Genomic DNA, 16,305 nt, shown 5'->3' on the forward strand with positions numbered 1-16,305 from the left:
GATAGAACACTGTCTAATCAGTATTGTCATACTAGGTCGAGTGTGATAGTTGTACACGTAGCAGCAGTAAAGCTACTGTCATATTAAAACACATGTAAAATGTGACGTTTTTCTGCCATGGTAGAAACGGCTGTAGCGTAAACTACGATATATTTCAATAGCCCTTGTAACATTTACTCTTGACTGTCTAAAATAAACTAGTCAAAATAAAATTAAAAATAATTAAAGATTGCTTTTTAGAATATTATTTCAAATATTTTTTTTTACTGTATTTTACTAACTCGACGTCTAAGCCAGACTTTATCATTGAACTGGACATACCTCAAGTCATATAAAAGAAATTTTTAAGATGAGTAACAATTGGCTCGTTGAACGAATTAAACAAGACAAAATGATGGATCACTTGGAATAATAATCTATGAACAGAAATAAACAACCCTAAAAGGAGAAAGTTAATTCTAGGACTGCGGTCATGCCGGTTGTATTGCGGGCTTTGCATAGTTAACAAATTAAAAAGTATAAACAAATTAGCAATGAACAGATTTACGTCAAACTTTGGAAATCGTATTTTTAAAAGCAACTCTATGATGTAAAATGTATTTCATTAAAATCTGTGATATAAAAATTCACTTCATTGGGATTTGTCGGTTAGACAATAAAAAAAACTGTCCATGAAAGTTATATATTTTTCCTGTATTTTATTCCATTTAATTACACAAATTAGTTACAAAAACAATTAAATGTAAGTTTATTCAATATTTTAGCAATTTTTCCTCAAGAGGGAGGAGAGAAAAAAATAATTTTGACGCTCCTTCATCCCCCCTCTCCCTTCCGTAAATAAAAGTCAACAGTTTTGTTTCAGTATGTTATGTAATATACTTAGAAATGTATAACATCATATCGTAATATTGACTGAATCTAAATCAAAAAGCAGGAATTAATAGTTTTTAGTTAAGTTAAAAATAAAATTTCTCTCTAAAAGTGCCTATTTGGGCCTCTCCTCTGGTTCCGACCCTACCTTCTTCGATCTGGAATCCAGTTCGTTACCCCCAAAGTATCTTGTATCTCTTGCATGTTCATGGCTATCAATATTCTGTCGACTTCCCAGGAGTTTCCTAAACTTTGCCTCACCATTTTACTTTTATATATAAAGGTTTTTCTGTTTTACTTTATTTATAAGTTTAAAATGCAAAATTATTGGTAACAAAATAAAATATCTCGTCGTTATTCGAATGAAAACAATGCCTACTGGATCGGATAACGTCAATTTGGTTCTAATAGAGTTATAACTTGATCTCGGAAGAGTAAATACAACCTCACGACTATAAAAATTGAAAGCTTGATTTTTTTTTAATTAAGAAAGATTATATTTATTCTTTTGATATATTGCTTATCATTAATGAATGAAAATATTATTGAATTAAACTTTTCAAGAAAAGAAAATTATAAACGTTTTGTATTTTTACATAGTTGAAGTACACATGATCTATATATTGATCTGAACTGGCGTCAAATTTCAAAATATTTATAAAGTTATATATAAAAATGGAAATCCTATACACCCTGCTGAATATAACAGAGGATTATCGGAAGAGGGTGAGTGAATTTTATATCCATTTCATAACCCCTAGAAGACGGTTTGAGTGGTTTCAGGGATGTTTGATATATATTTTCCTGCTACACTGGGTTACCTCTAGGGTCTCCTTTGGATCAAACGAACTGAAATTCAGTTTGTGGGGTTGTTTTTTTTTTTAACAATTTAGTAAAAGTAGGAGTGAATTCCTGCCAAAATGTCGTCCTTTACAAATGTCATTTTTTTTTTTAGTTTATAATGCTTTCTTAGCACATCCCTTCTAATTTGAGTCAAAATGTTAAAAATTTATTAATGAATCGAGTTGATTTAAAAGGTGTCTTTTTTGAGGCACAGGGGTTTACGACTGAAAACTCTATAATAAATAATACCATCTAATTTTAAGATGCCCTGACTGTGTAGCCTTAATTATAAATATGCTTTTTTTTTAGTTTATAGTTTAAATATAATATAAAATGCTGTATATTGCACTGTATTATACAGTTTTTATAATTTTCTGAATATTCTATTCATTGTAGAATCGAAGAAGAACTGTAGAGTGGGCCGAAACGTCGGCATTAAATAAATAGTTTTTATCATATTTCGGATGTTAATTCTATTTACTATTTATACTACTATTGTACAGTGTTCGGCGTTATCATTGAGGTTCTCAACGCAAAACCTTAGAGATTAATAAATTTTCTTGAACAATTCATCTTCGGGTTCTCCAGGGACGCCTCCATTTTTCATTTTTATGAGTTGAAGTGGCTTTACCAATACCGAAAGTATTTCCTTGCATCCTTCTTCTACAAAGTTATCCAATTCCGCCGTCAATCATACGTCTTAGAAATCTTTAAATCCAAATCCTCTGTTCATTTCCGTAAACCCATTTTCTATTTTTAGAATAATATATATCGGCCCACCAAACTGTAGCTTTTGGTCAGAATCACGGTCAAAAACCAGATTTTTCCCCAATTAAGGGTACCCACTAAGGCTGGGTAAACCCTGGAGGTGCTTGGAGTTAGTAGTACAGTGCCTGACTTATTGGTTTTAATAGATTAAAGAAGAATGCTGCTTTTTATACGGAATCCATCGATATAAATTTAAAAAAAAAAGCCTTACCTCTATTTTTTATTTATTTTGTATTGGATTATTATTATGTAATTATGTAACCATATAAAAAATAAAGAGGTTTGAAAAAAAAAAAATGTAGCTTTTGACAGATCCTTCCTCACCAGATTCTCTTTCCTATGAAATTCCATAACTATTCCTTCCTGACCAGTTCCAATGGAATTAAAATATTCCATTTCGACAAACAAACTGTATAAAAGCTGTTGTATTAACTCTTTAATTTTTATTTTTATAATTTGTATTCATTCTGTAATTATTATTTTTTAAATTACTTCTGATCATTTAATAATTATTCTTTTCTTTTTTTTCCTCCACTATAAGGCCCTAAACCCCATCAAATATTTCTATAATGCTATTCTAAAGGGATAAGTCCCATTATAAATAAAGAATTTATTATTATTATTACTCTTGCCTACCAAATTTTTATTGTCATTATCACAGTCTTAAGGGCAAGTATTTTAATAATATTTCTAACAGACATTAATTTCTACTTAAAGTGGGGTGGAAAGTAAAAGTATTGTTATGCATTCACCGGACCAAATAAAAAAAAAATTAATAATTTATTACTCGTTTTTTTTTTTCTCGAAAGTTTTAAATTAAGTGCACTTAAAAAAAATATATTTTGTTAACTGATTACTACATGTCTTTCATCTTAGGTAGACAAAGGACTATAACTAAAATGTAGAATATATAAAAATATTTTATATGTATTTAAAAATAAAATAAAGGATAGATTCCTGGGGGCTAGGCGCCAGGGGAAGTTCGAGGTGGGGTGGAGGGGATGCTCGCAAGGCAGTAGTAGCAGTTGGACTTCGGGAGGGCTAGGTTCGAGCCGGATAGATGTCTTCAACCCAATAGCGTTCCCACTTATTCATACACTCGGATATTTAGTAATTAATAATATTAATTAATAATGTCAAAATCTAAATATTACTTTGGTTTATCGCTCTTCCTAGTGTCAATACTCGCCAATGTAGGTAAGTAACAATTTTTATGTAGAAAACAAAGAAAAAGAAATGCTGTTAATAATACAATACTGAAAATATATCATGTTCAATTAACAAACAATATTTATCCTTAAAAACTAGAGAAAACAAATAATCTAAATCGAAATTGACAAAAAATCCACACTTCAATATTAAATTTTCATTCTTATATTCTTTAAAAAGTCAAAATAAAAATAAAATGATCCGTTTAGCTTAAATAAAATAATAGGCTTAAAAATGGAGTTGACCCAGTTTTTGAAAAAGTCACTTCACGTATCGGTGAAAAATCCTTTACAAATTAGTTCACTTACGATTCGTTCGTCTAATTGAATCAGGTTCTTGTTTGTATAGGGGTTTACAGTTATGATTGTATAAATAACATATATTTTCAATTTGCATAAAGAAAATATTCCTAACATAAAACATACGATTGATTAAGAACATAAAAAAGTACTGTTGATATCATAGCAATAATTATATTAAATAAATCGATTGTATTGAGAATGGATTTAAATTTTTCGTTTTATTTTTGATATAATTCTTTTCAGAGAGATCCTTGTTTAATTTTTTATAAAATTTATTTGTGAATGTTTCAGATTTTAAAATTAGGTTTTTCAATTCAAAATCGAAAAAATAATTAAATTAAATTTTTCCATGATTCACAAGTTTGTTAAGATATAACTTTCATCCACTCATATCTTATCATATTGCATATTTAATTATATTAAAGAGTACTATATAATGCATTCTATTAACAACATAGTTGACTATTCATAATTAAAAAATAATTTTATATAATTAATAATAACGTCAAATATGAAAGAAAAGGTCACTGAGAACAGCACTTACAAGGTCAAACTGTAAATTATGAAAATTTCTAATGTTATTTTTTTCAGATTATTAAATTTTCATTAGAAAAAAATTTCTGAGTATGGAATATTTTATTTTTTTGGAAAAAGACATTACTAGCTACTTTTCCTCTGTATAAATAAAATATCATTTTATTTATTTTCATGTTCACCCTTATTAAATAAGTATATATATTTGATGCATGAATTTATTGTTTACACATTTTAAAAAAACTACAATGGAGGCTTAAATTAATAGAAATCTCTAGCACTCGTTTTTATTGATAAATTAAGTATTCATTAAATTAAGTATTTATGTAACCTATATTACAATATGCACGTTTTTAAAAAGTATAACTAGTAATAATAAGTAAAAAAAAGTATTTAGGAAAATAAAAGAATATAAGCAAAGTAGTAAAAAATATATAAAATTTTATATAAGAAATTTCAACTAATAATGTTGGTTTCCTAACCAAAATTTTACATACACTTCTTTCCATTTATTCCTGCCTAAGGCCATATAAACTTGATTATAATAAAAATAAAAATTAAACTAAGCCATTATTAGAAGTATCTGTTAAATTTTAACAGATGCCTAAATGGTCAGTGGGTTCATTATCTTCTTGATTTAACTGGATTCATTTATTTGAGTGGATACTTTATCTAGTTAAGTTGGAATTGATTAATAATCCAAGATGTAAGATTCATGGAATTTATTTATTATTTTTTACTTTAATTTTTAAATTATTTGCGTTTCAGCTGATATCAAATTATTATTATTTTCAGGTGATTTTTTTATTCATTGCAAAATTATTTTTTGCTTAACAAAAAAACAACAAAAATCTTATAAGCGTAACACGTTTTTCAAATTTAGAAAAAATTTACCGTTCAGGTTGTTTGCTTAAATTTATAATAATTTAAGAATCATCAAATACATATTTTTATTCTTACATAAGCTTATACAAAACGTATTTTTCTATAAAAATATTTTAATGGTTTAACTATTTTTAAGGTCAATTTTTTATTGAAAATTTTGGTGAATAGTTAAACTAATTTCGGTTCGCTTAAAGTATTATTTCAAAAATAATTTTCCGTATTATTATTAATAATTATTATCCTCTTTAGACCTGTTCTAAAAAATTATTTATTGTCCACTGTTATTATTGGTTATTCAACTTCTAGAACTAGGTTATCTCAATAATCTAGTACTTAATGGTATATCAGAAAATCATCTATCCAAACGTAATAATATAAAATTTCTTTCCCAAATTACTCTCTAGGTAATAAAAAAAAAATCAAACTTTGTTTATTGAAGTAAAGAAAGAAGTTTTAAAAAATGAATTTACTTCTATTGAAGAATAATATTTCTTTGTCCTGGTTAATTGACTATTGATTACTTGTTACAAAGTCAATTAGTATTTAACAATAAACGGTGAATTAATGTAAACAATCAACGAGATTGAAACAATTGAGTTATTTCTGAAATATCTGGGGCTATTAAAAAAAAATTCAGGAAATGGGAATGAATTTATTTTCTATACGAATTGTTATATCAAATCTTTTTTTTTTTTTGTTATATTAAAAAAATCTTCATCGAGTGTACATATTTACAAAATTTATTGATTATTACTTTATCAACTACTGAGTATTTAAATTTTAAAAAGAACCTCTTGGAATGAAAATTGAAAAAAGCTGTTTTGGGACATAAAGTTGATTAGGGTGTTCATTTAAAGTATTTATGAAAATGATTCATTATTTCAATATAAATTAGAAAGTATTTTAATTTTAAATAGGATTGTTTTTGCCAAAAAAAAAATTTAAGGCCGGTTCTGGAACATAAAAGTTTATTGGTGTCCATTTATGTAAGACAAAAGGGCGTGTGGTTTGGAAAAAAAAATTAAAATTTAATAGCAATAGTGATTGTAATAGCAAAAAATAGTAAAAAAACTAAATCACTTGATTTTGAAACCACTTAGACTTAGCCCTGTTGAAGTCCTGCAAAATAGGACGAAACGTTGGTTATCTATAAACAGTTTTTGTTTTTTTTGTACGTTGTTTGTTCACCACCAGACCATACTCCTACAATTTATTATATACCGACTAGAAATCTTCCGATTTGAAGACCACTAAAATTTAAAGCTGGCGTTGGAGCATAGAAATGGATCCATTGAATTTGGGTCCGTTTAGGTAAGAAAAGTTTTTGTACGTTTTGGAAAAAAAAATATTTGTCTCATTCGAACACGAGTTAACACTATTATTAAACTAACGAAATACAGGATCAGTTAGAGAAAACAGTTTTGGCGCATGCGTCTCTTAATTTGACTCGTGTCAGTATATCCCTATAAACACAACAAATTCTATTATTTAGACAGATCAGTCTTATAAAAAACAGAAAAACGGTTCCTAAATTTATTCTCTTAAGAAACTAAAAGCCCAGAACAGAGATCTCGGTGAAGTTAGATCAGAAAAGTAGGGCTTTGGGAATAAAATAAAGATTTAAGTTCTGCTGTTGAAGTGAAATGAGCTTGTAATCTCGAAATATTGTGAAACAAAAGAAAATACCAATTAAGGGTGGTTTCAGAAACAAAAATTTTTTCAAATCATTTTTTTAAATATTTAAGTTCTTTCAAGGTATAATAACTACACTATGGGATTCCTTCTTTTGTAAATTTAATTGGGATCGGTACTTATATCGATTTAAAAAAAAAATCGATTTGGGTTCACTTCGTAAATCGGGACTTGATTATGTTATATTCCAATAAGAACTTGAGCCTCTTTTATAAGCTTTCTCCATACTTCCAGATCAAGCATTCTCTATCCATTAATACCCATATTCATAAAAGTTCCTCCACATCGTCCAGAGATCTCTAGGGTTGTATTCCTCTACCAGGTGTGTCTTCGATAAGGCGTTTGAGAATTGATTCCCAGGGCATACGTGCTACAAGACTGAGCCATCTGATCTGGATCTCTAGACAATTGAGACCTAATCCGATTTCTTGCACATCAGGCGCAACTCCTACTTAGTACAGATTCTCCATTGCTCGTTATAAATTTTAAAATAATTATTAAAACACTGTACTAGTTGAAAAAATTGATGAATAATTATAGAATCGATATGTCTGAGGCCATAGACCAATAATAATATAAATAGTAAAGTAGTAATTAATATTTGATAGAGAGATACCTTTGCTATTAAGAAAAAATTTCAATATCGGAGAAAAAATAATGAAAAAAGAACTGAAGACTTAAGATGCTCATATTTATTTGTCTATATTTATGATTTGCCTTATTTCTTCTTCTCAAAATTAATTGGATTGAATGTTAACTCTGTTAAAATAAATTTTTAAAAATTGGTTTTTGGATTATATTAATAAGTATTATCGGTAATTCCAAATCGTTTACAACTATCAACATAGACGATACTTTTATATCAGTAGTATTAATTCTTTACAACTCAAAATTCAATAGAATAAAAATTGAATTCGAAATAAAAATAGTTTTAATATAAAATCATTATTTTAATTAGAGGTGTTGAGGTTAAATCAAGAGATTTTGAGATACACCGGTTAAATATGAATTTATTTTAATTTAAAAACATCATTTAATACTAATCCATTCATATCTGAATTGTGGCATGAAAGAGTCTAATCTATATGTTATTTGGTTATCAAACGTACCACTGGTACACTGGCTATTAAAAGAATATTTTCCGAATAAATAAGAAATACCACATATTGTTGAAATGCATATATTCTAAATATTGAAAACGAAAACATTTCGATTAAAATGAATTTACAATATAAAATTGAATAATATTATGAAGAAATGGACTGAGCAGGGCCTGTATCATCCAGTAATCAGAAACTTGTTGCATTATCAGTCAAAATTACTTGGTCATTAGTCATCAGTGAAACTTGATAGATTACTCGTTGATTGATTTAGTCAGCAGTTGAGCAATGAGTAAGTAACCTTATATCCGATTTCGCGATAAACAGTATCATAATACAAGAGCCCAAGAAGAGAAAAAAGGCAGTTATTTCACCCCAATTTTTTATTACTTTAATGAAAACTAAGTTTAATTACTAGTCAAAATTGAGGAGTCTGCCAAGTATAGGTAGGGGGAATAAAAATTGGCAGCTGTTTAAAAACCTTAAAAAACATGAATATTTCATTCGGAGCTCTATATCTTAAAAACAAAAAATGTATGAAACTTACAGAAAGATCAGTAGATAGTGAATTTATTTTGAAAAATCTATATCTCAAAAACCATTTGACGTACAGATGTCTATTAGCATTCAAATTAAAGCTACTTTAATGTACTATTAAGTACTTTCTTACATTTATCTTCATAGGGGTAGTAGTTTTCATGGTATTTGCTGAAATATATTGGTTTATAGTTGTTCGGACAAAGTTTCGCACATCATCTTTAAATACATTTTTATGAAATGTTGCTTTTTAGAAGGCTATATCTCGAGAACTATTGTACGTAAATAGCTCTATTAGGGCTAATATTTCAGTAAATTTATTCTTCTTTAAATAATGTTCTTTTAGATTTTCTAGTGTTGTTGCTAGTTTTTAGGATATAGAGCTCCGAATGAAATATTCATATTTTTTAAGGTTTTTTAACAGCCGCTATTTTTTATTCCCCCTTCCTATACTTGGCTCCCAAAATCATCAATTTTGACTAGTAATTATACATAATTTTCATTAAAGTAATCAAAAATTCGGGTGAGATAACTGACTTTTTTTCTTCCCGACTCTTGTACTATCCACCAATTACACATATATCTAATTATTTAATATTTCTTTAACAGTTTTGTCCACTTCTATAATATATTTTAGTATTTTTATTAATCTATTATGGGTTTTAGTTTACATGATAAATAGTTGAATTAACGAGGTATAACCTTTTTGAGCTTCTTAATTCTAAGTTTAAGATTAGAATATAAATGAAAAACGTTTACCTTAGTACCAAATTTTTTTTTTTAATATTAACAATGTTGTATTCTTGATAAAATAATGGTGTGATAAATTGAAAAAAAAGAAAGGAAAATACTTCTAGAACCTATTTGGAATATCACAAAACCAAGCCTTGAGACACTTAAATATCATTAAATAACTAACTGTTAGCGTTTCCATAATTCGCACATCATCAAAGATAGTATAGTAGCATACTGGTATTAGTATCAGAGGTAGTACATCTCATGTCAGTAGTCTAAAAACGACTAACCAAATTGTGATGGTACATGACTCCAAGACAGTTCAACATATATTAAGAGGACAATGAATTAATTGCAGTGATGTATTATAGTCATTTCGCTGAGCCATGATACGCAGAGGATTGAAATAGTTCAGCTAGTAAATAGTAACATCGCCTTCGATACATTACTCTCTCATTGACACGAATTCACAGTGCTGCAACATTTTTTTAAATTTAAATTTAAAATTATTATTATTTTTTATTTCTATATAAAATTCTAATAAAAATGAGTCTAAACGCGACCAAAATGTGTTATATTGTAGAATTAAAAAATAACATTTTAAAATTAATTTTATAGGCATGAAGGGTAGACCGAGACGTAAGTGGGAGGATTTTGATTAGGCCGATTTTGTGTTTATGAAGACAGCAATTGGTACTAACATCATGGAATTATCGGATTCATAAAAACATCCGTACAGCTTCAACCCACATAAACCAGGTCTTTAATACTTTGTAATAACGCACAGTTTCTTGAACAATGGTTGTGTAAGGAGGTGATCTGTTCATTGATCACACTCTATTGCTATGTTTTCCCCATAATTAAGGGGTTATAGAGGCTGGGTTTAACCCAGGATTTTAGGGTCACCTTTGTATTTAATGTTGACTTACAAAAAAACCTGAATATTTTAAACTTTTTTTCTCTTCTGCTGGTAATCAGTAAAATACATGTCAAAAGTAATTATCAAATGATTCGAGAAGTAACACCCAGTGGTGCCTCTTCTCTAGAGTTTTTACTCTCTAATCTAAGCAGTTCCCTCATCCATGTTCTTTTCAGTCTCTTCCTCCTGTACTCAGGCACAAGAGTAGTGGTCATTTGTTCTATTAGTCCGAGTGGTTTCTTGAAACGTTATAGTACAAGAACCAAGAAGAAAAAAAAAAGGCAGTTATCTCACCCCAATTTTTTATTACTTCAATGAAAACTAGGTATAATTACTAGTAAAAATTGATGAGTCTGCCAAGTATAGGTAAGGGAATTAAAAATGGCGGCTGTTTCAAAACCTTAAATAAACATTGATTTTTCATTCGGAGCTCAATATCTTAAAAACTACCACCAACACTAGAAAATCTAAAAGAACACTATTTAAAGAAGAGTTAATTTGCTGAAATATTAGCCCTAAAAGAGCTATTTACGTACAATAGTTCTCCAGATATAGCTTTTTAAAAAGCAAAATTTCTTAAACATCTACTGAAAGATTAGTAGTTAGTTAATTTGTTTTGAGAGATCTATATCTCAGGAACTATGTGACGTACGGATGTCTATTAGCACTCAAATTAAAGCTAGTTTAATGGATTATACAGAAGTTTATGACCTTTACCTTCGTAGGGATAGTAGTTTTCATGATATTTGCTAAAATAAATTGATTTATAGTTGTTCGGACAATAAATCTGATTTATGAAAAACTTTATTTCAGAAACCTTTGGACGTATTGATGTCTGCTGTTTGTAGGAGAAGTAGTTTTTATGATTTTTGACAAAATAAACTCACAAAATGTTAATTTCTAGAGCTATATCTCGAAAACTATTTAACGTAAATAACTATATTAGGGCTCATACTTAAGCAAATTTACTCTTCTTTAAATGACGTTCTTTTAGGTTTTCTTATGTTGTTCCTACTTTTTAAGATATAGAGCTCCGAATGAAAAATTAGTTTTTTTTTATCGCTTTGAAACATTTTTTATTCCCCCCACCTATACTTGGCATACTCTTCAATTTTGATTATTAGTTATACATAGTTTTCATTAATATAATCAAAAATTGGGGTGAGATTTTGAGAAAAAAAGGCAGTTTTTTTCTCCTCTTGGACTCTTGTACTATAGTTGTAAATTCGCATGTATTCATTGACCGTTAGGATTCGTAAGTCAGGGTGCAAAGTCTTATTATTAACTTTGACAAGTAGTCGAAATGTTTTGTATTGGAAAGATCGTACTCATTTTGGGTAAAATTTTATTATTTAAAAATTTAAATTTTTTGGGAAAAAAAGTCTTTACTGGTAAAATAGTAAATTGTATAACATTTCTAGTTAGCTAATTTTTAAACAAATATTTAAATCGATTTTTCAACCATTTAAAAATTCATTTATCTTTCCTATACTGGTCATAATAATTTATATAGTAAAAAATGTTTTTTAATTAACAAAATAATAACCAAAATTCGATACAATTTGAATAAACATATTCATCATGTAGTATAAATATGAAAGATACATTATCGAACTCTACCTCTAATCGGGTATTACATTTGAGTAAAAGAGGCCTCGAGTAGTGTGAGTAGGATAGAGTCAGACAAGGCTTCCCTTTTAAGAGGTTTCCACCGCAGACGGCCTAGGAGCACAAACAGTGCTGCCTAAATAGTGATTCAGGAAGCTGCGGTAATTAGGAAGTTATGTCATCCCTCAAGCTGGCAAGGACGTGCCCTGTCCGCTCCACGCTCGGCCATTAGTAGGCAAAAATAGTAACCATTTAGTGGGGAGTACGCCTCTTCTAGTAGTCCTAGTAAATCAGAGAGATAGCTCATAGCTAATTGATGCCCACAGAGTGGGGACCTGAACCATCAATTAGAGGAGGGGGAAATAGGATCGTTGAAGAGATTATCAATACAACAACCACCATTGATAGTGATTCCCGATTATATTCATAGAAGACGGTGTGATCTGTGTGTTCACTAAACCGCGTGTGTTATCGAAAGACAAAGAAGAGCTTAAATAAATTAAAAGTAAGAATAAATTGATTGTCAAAGCTGGACACTGCTATTAATCAAAGAACTCTGCCAGAATTTTTTTGGTTTCATTTACGAGTGGGAAACATTGGTGGGGATGGTCAAATTTTATCAACTTGAGTAGTACCAGAGATACAGTTGGAGCATGACTGGGATAGCGCCAATCAGGAAAGATTATCAGAAAAAGACTTGTCTTTACAGAGCCTGGGTCGTTGGAAGGCAATGAAGGGGAGAGAAAAAATCAACTTGCCAATTACTCTGAATTACCAACCAAGACAGTTGATAAATTTTGGAGCAGATGTTGAGCCAAAGTATTTAACTACAAAAAAAATAGGGAGAAAGTGTGAAGAAGATAGTACTAGTTACAAAGGTCATTGTCAAGAGACAATTTAAGTAACGTTTGTCTGTCTGCATTATGTGAAGTTAAAAAAAAAAAAATCAATAATAATTGTATAAATAAAATAAGAGGATGAGATGGAAAAAAGATACATATTTATGCAAGCTTACATGGATATTTATTATTTATGAGTAAACAGAAGATAACACTCAAGGATATATAATTTATGTTAAGTAGACCAATAGCATAGCCCTCGAAGAATGGTGTCGTATCAAATCACCTTTACCCTTCTTCGTAAACCTACCCACTGCTCTACAGTCTTCTTTAATAATGTTGATCTTACCCCTGTCGAACAGATCCTCTACCTTGGACTACATCTGGACAAACGACTTACCTGGAATCATCACACAAGACTGAAAAGACAGGAAACTGCACGTCGATTTCGAGTATTACAACACTTACTGGACAAACGGTCTAAACTTCCAATTCCTTACAAAAGACTGATTTACTTGACTGTAACAAGGCCGATCTGGACATACGGAGTTGAGCTTTAGGGCTCCACTAAATCTTCGAATTCCTCTCGTATCCAATCCTTACAATTCAAAATCCATAATACTCCTTATTATGTCACAAATAAAATCATACATAAAGACCTTAATGTTCAAAATGTAACCGATCTAGGCCGAACCAGATATCATTCCTTCTATTATAAAATCCCTAACAACCCAAACTCACTAGTTTCTAACCTTGCTTCCTCTTCCATTCCTGACAATCCTCCGAGGCGCCTGAAAAGAAGATGGCCACAAGACCTGCTAATGTAGTCATTACAGTACTACCAATGAGTAGTTTCTCTACACGCCTATAACACTCCATTTTAACTGAGATCAAATTTACTAAATGTATTATAATGTACAGTTGTAAATATCAAAAAACTTGTAAATGAATATAATATTAACTTCAATATAATTTTTTTTAAAGTTAGAAATGTTTAGAGTCAGAGATGCATAAAATAATAATAAAAACAACTACATACAAACCGCAACTGGAAAATGTTCTTAGAATAGAGTAGGATTGCAAGCCAACAGAAAATGGCGTAGAGATAGACATATGCTTCTCATCCGGATCCGAAGACTTTTCAATAGAAATATTGACCTTTGATCTTTGACCGACCGACTTGTCTGTGGATTCAGAGCAACGCTTCTTTTTTTAATTGAAATTACCAGCAACAGTCCTGGACAAATTGAATCGTCCACTGATTGAGCTTACATTACCTTCTAGATCATGGTAGTAAAAACATTGGAATGCAATAACGAGCTTAGTAACTGATTCTCTCTAGTAACTCACTCGACGCTCCTGAAATGACTCAGGTACTCAGCTCAGTGTTTGTTAGCAAGGCGTAACATAATTAGAGTGCTTTCTCAAGAGTCTTCTGGAGAGTTTCGTGTCTTATCTTTGTAAATCAATCGATTCTTTTTCCCTGAATAAAAGGAGTAGTCAGTCAATTAAGGGGAAGTAATTATTGACTTTTAATAAGAGAAGGAAACACATTATTTATTTAGCCTTATTAGTTTTTTGTTTCAGTTTTTCCTGTATTAAGAATTTATTTGAAAAACAATTATTTATTGAGAACCACTCCAAAATTAGAAAGGTTCGAAACCCTGAATATAATTTATAAATGGTTTTCTTTGAGTTATCTTTATTATCTAAGAAGATACGTCTATTTCGCATTATTACACCGTGCTAAAGTTGCTTCTAGAAATACCTTCTAAATGATTTCAAGTATCATATCTCGTCTGGTTGATCTATTTTTTCTCTCAAGCCTCAAAATCAATTCTGCAGTTCGTCCCCAACTTTTTGAACTATTTATTCCTTCCCATAAAACTACTTATTCGACAAACACTTCATAGTTCTACTTTATTTTGGAATTCCACCATTTTTTCACTCTCGGTAAACCTTAAAAACATCCTTTTTAAAATTTTAAATATTATCTGATTTATATCTCCTATCATTAAAAAATTGTAATCTTTTTTCCTAGATAATATATATATTTAATTTTCTTTAGGTATATATTTAATTGTAAGGATTTCAGTATGTAAGTGTAAGAATGAAGTTTCTGTTTTAGTTTAGGCTTTAATATTGTTTTTGTATATATTTTTAATATTTATTCTATATTTATGTTAACATAGTTTGTTGATTTTTTTTTTATTTATATTTGTTACTTAAATATCTTTCATATATTTTCTCATATCTCCATCACTATTTTATCCATTATTCTGTTAAAGGCACATAATAGAATAAGATTGCTGGCCAACAGAAACTGGCGTAGAGATAGGTTGAAACCAAAATATGAAAGGGAAAAAGAAGGGAAGAAAAAGAAAAAAAAGTAAGAAAGGGGAAAGGATGGAAAAAGAGGAAAAAAATCATGAAAAAGAAAATGGGTTAAAAAGGAAACGAAAAAAAGTCGTGTTCTAGTGTTGTATACTACTAATGCTTACAATTATTATTGTATACTTGTATAGGCTTATTTATTGTAAGATTAAAAATTTCGTCTTATTATACTAAAATAAGTATGCTGTGTGCCTAGCAGCCCAATGGAGTTGGGTAGCACGACTTTCGTTAATTTTACAAAAGTTTTCCTACTTCCTCCTTCTAAAAGAGACTGAAATTATATTCATCCGTTTTTGTTATATTTAAAAAATTCTTATATAAAATTAATTTTATCCAATTTTAAGTTTCAAAACTATATTCCTTTATACTTATATTTCTTTATAAGTCCAAAGTTTTGGCCTTTATCAAGGACAATTTTACATAGAAATTTAGAACTACATAGATTTTTAAAAAAAAACTTTATACAGGCTATTCAGCCCAGGTCAATAATTTCAATCAAAATGACCCTGTTTTGTCAATTATACACATTAACATTAAAATTTTTAAGTATAGTCAATTTACACTATTGTAATTTATCACAAGTATAATATGAACATTACAGTTTTTCACGAGTATAATATCAACACATCTTAGATCGTTGTGATAAAGCATAATAGTGTAAATTGACTGTGATTAAAAGTTATAATGTTAATGTGAAAATTAGTAATTTCACGCCGTTTTCTAATATTGCTCGATTAAACTATATTTAGTCTCCTCTATATATTTTAAAAGTGATAGGTCCGTCGCTCCCCGGGGGTCTTAGTGGGGTGGGTCCGGCGGGGAAGGATTGCCTTTTTTTATGTTATGATCTCCTCTTGTAAGATTGTGACGTATGGTATATCGACCAACCTACTCGCCATAAGTGTTTGTTTGAGAAGTCAGATAAGTAAGGCTACCACGGAGTAGGGATGGGAAACCTTATAATGCCAAAAGGCAATCCAATGTATCATCACCCAGATATACATATAGCATACCTCCTATATGTATGTACCATATACCAGATATTCAATAACATCATTATAGGAGGGTAT

At 29.5% G+C, this 16,305-nt stretch overlaps 1 protein-coding gene across 1 annotated transcript in view; it reads left to right on the forward strand.

The window, feature by feature from the left end:
* Positions 1-3,510: 3,510 nt before the first annotated feature.
* Positions 3,511-16,305, forward strand: part of LOC106685553 (UPAR/Ly6 domain-containing protein crok) — a 60,242-nt gene continuing 47,447 nt past the window's right edge. The window contains exon 1 of the mRNA XM_014428305.2: positions 3,511-3,678. Within this exon, the coding sequence (XP_014283791.1) occupies positions 3,615-3,678 (64 nt within the window). The 5' untranslated portion in view covers positions 3,511-3,614. The remainder of the gene's footprint in view (positions 3,679-16,305) is intronic.

The sequence above is a fragment of the Halyomorpha halys genome, unplaced genomic scaffold (genome assembly GCF_000696795.3).
Source record: "Halyomorpha halys isolate HHAL.00 unplaced genomic scaffold, Hhal_1.1 Scaffold710.1, whole genome shotgun sequence".
Classification (NCBI taxonomy): domain Eukaryota; kingdom Metazoa; phylum Arthropoda; class Insecta; order Hemiptera; family Pentatomidae; genus Halyomorpha; species Halyomorpha halys.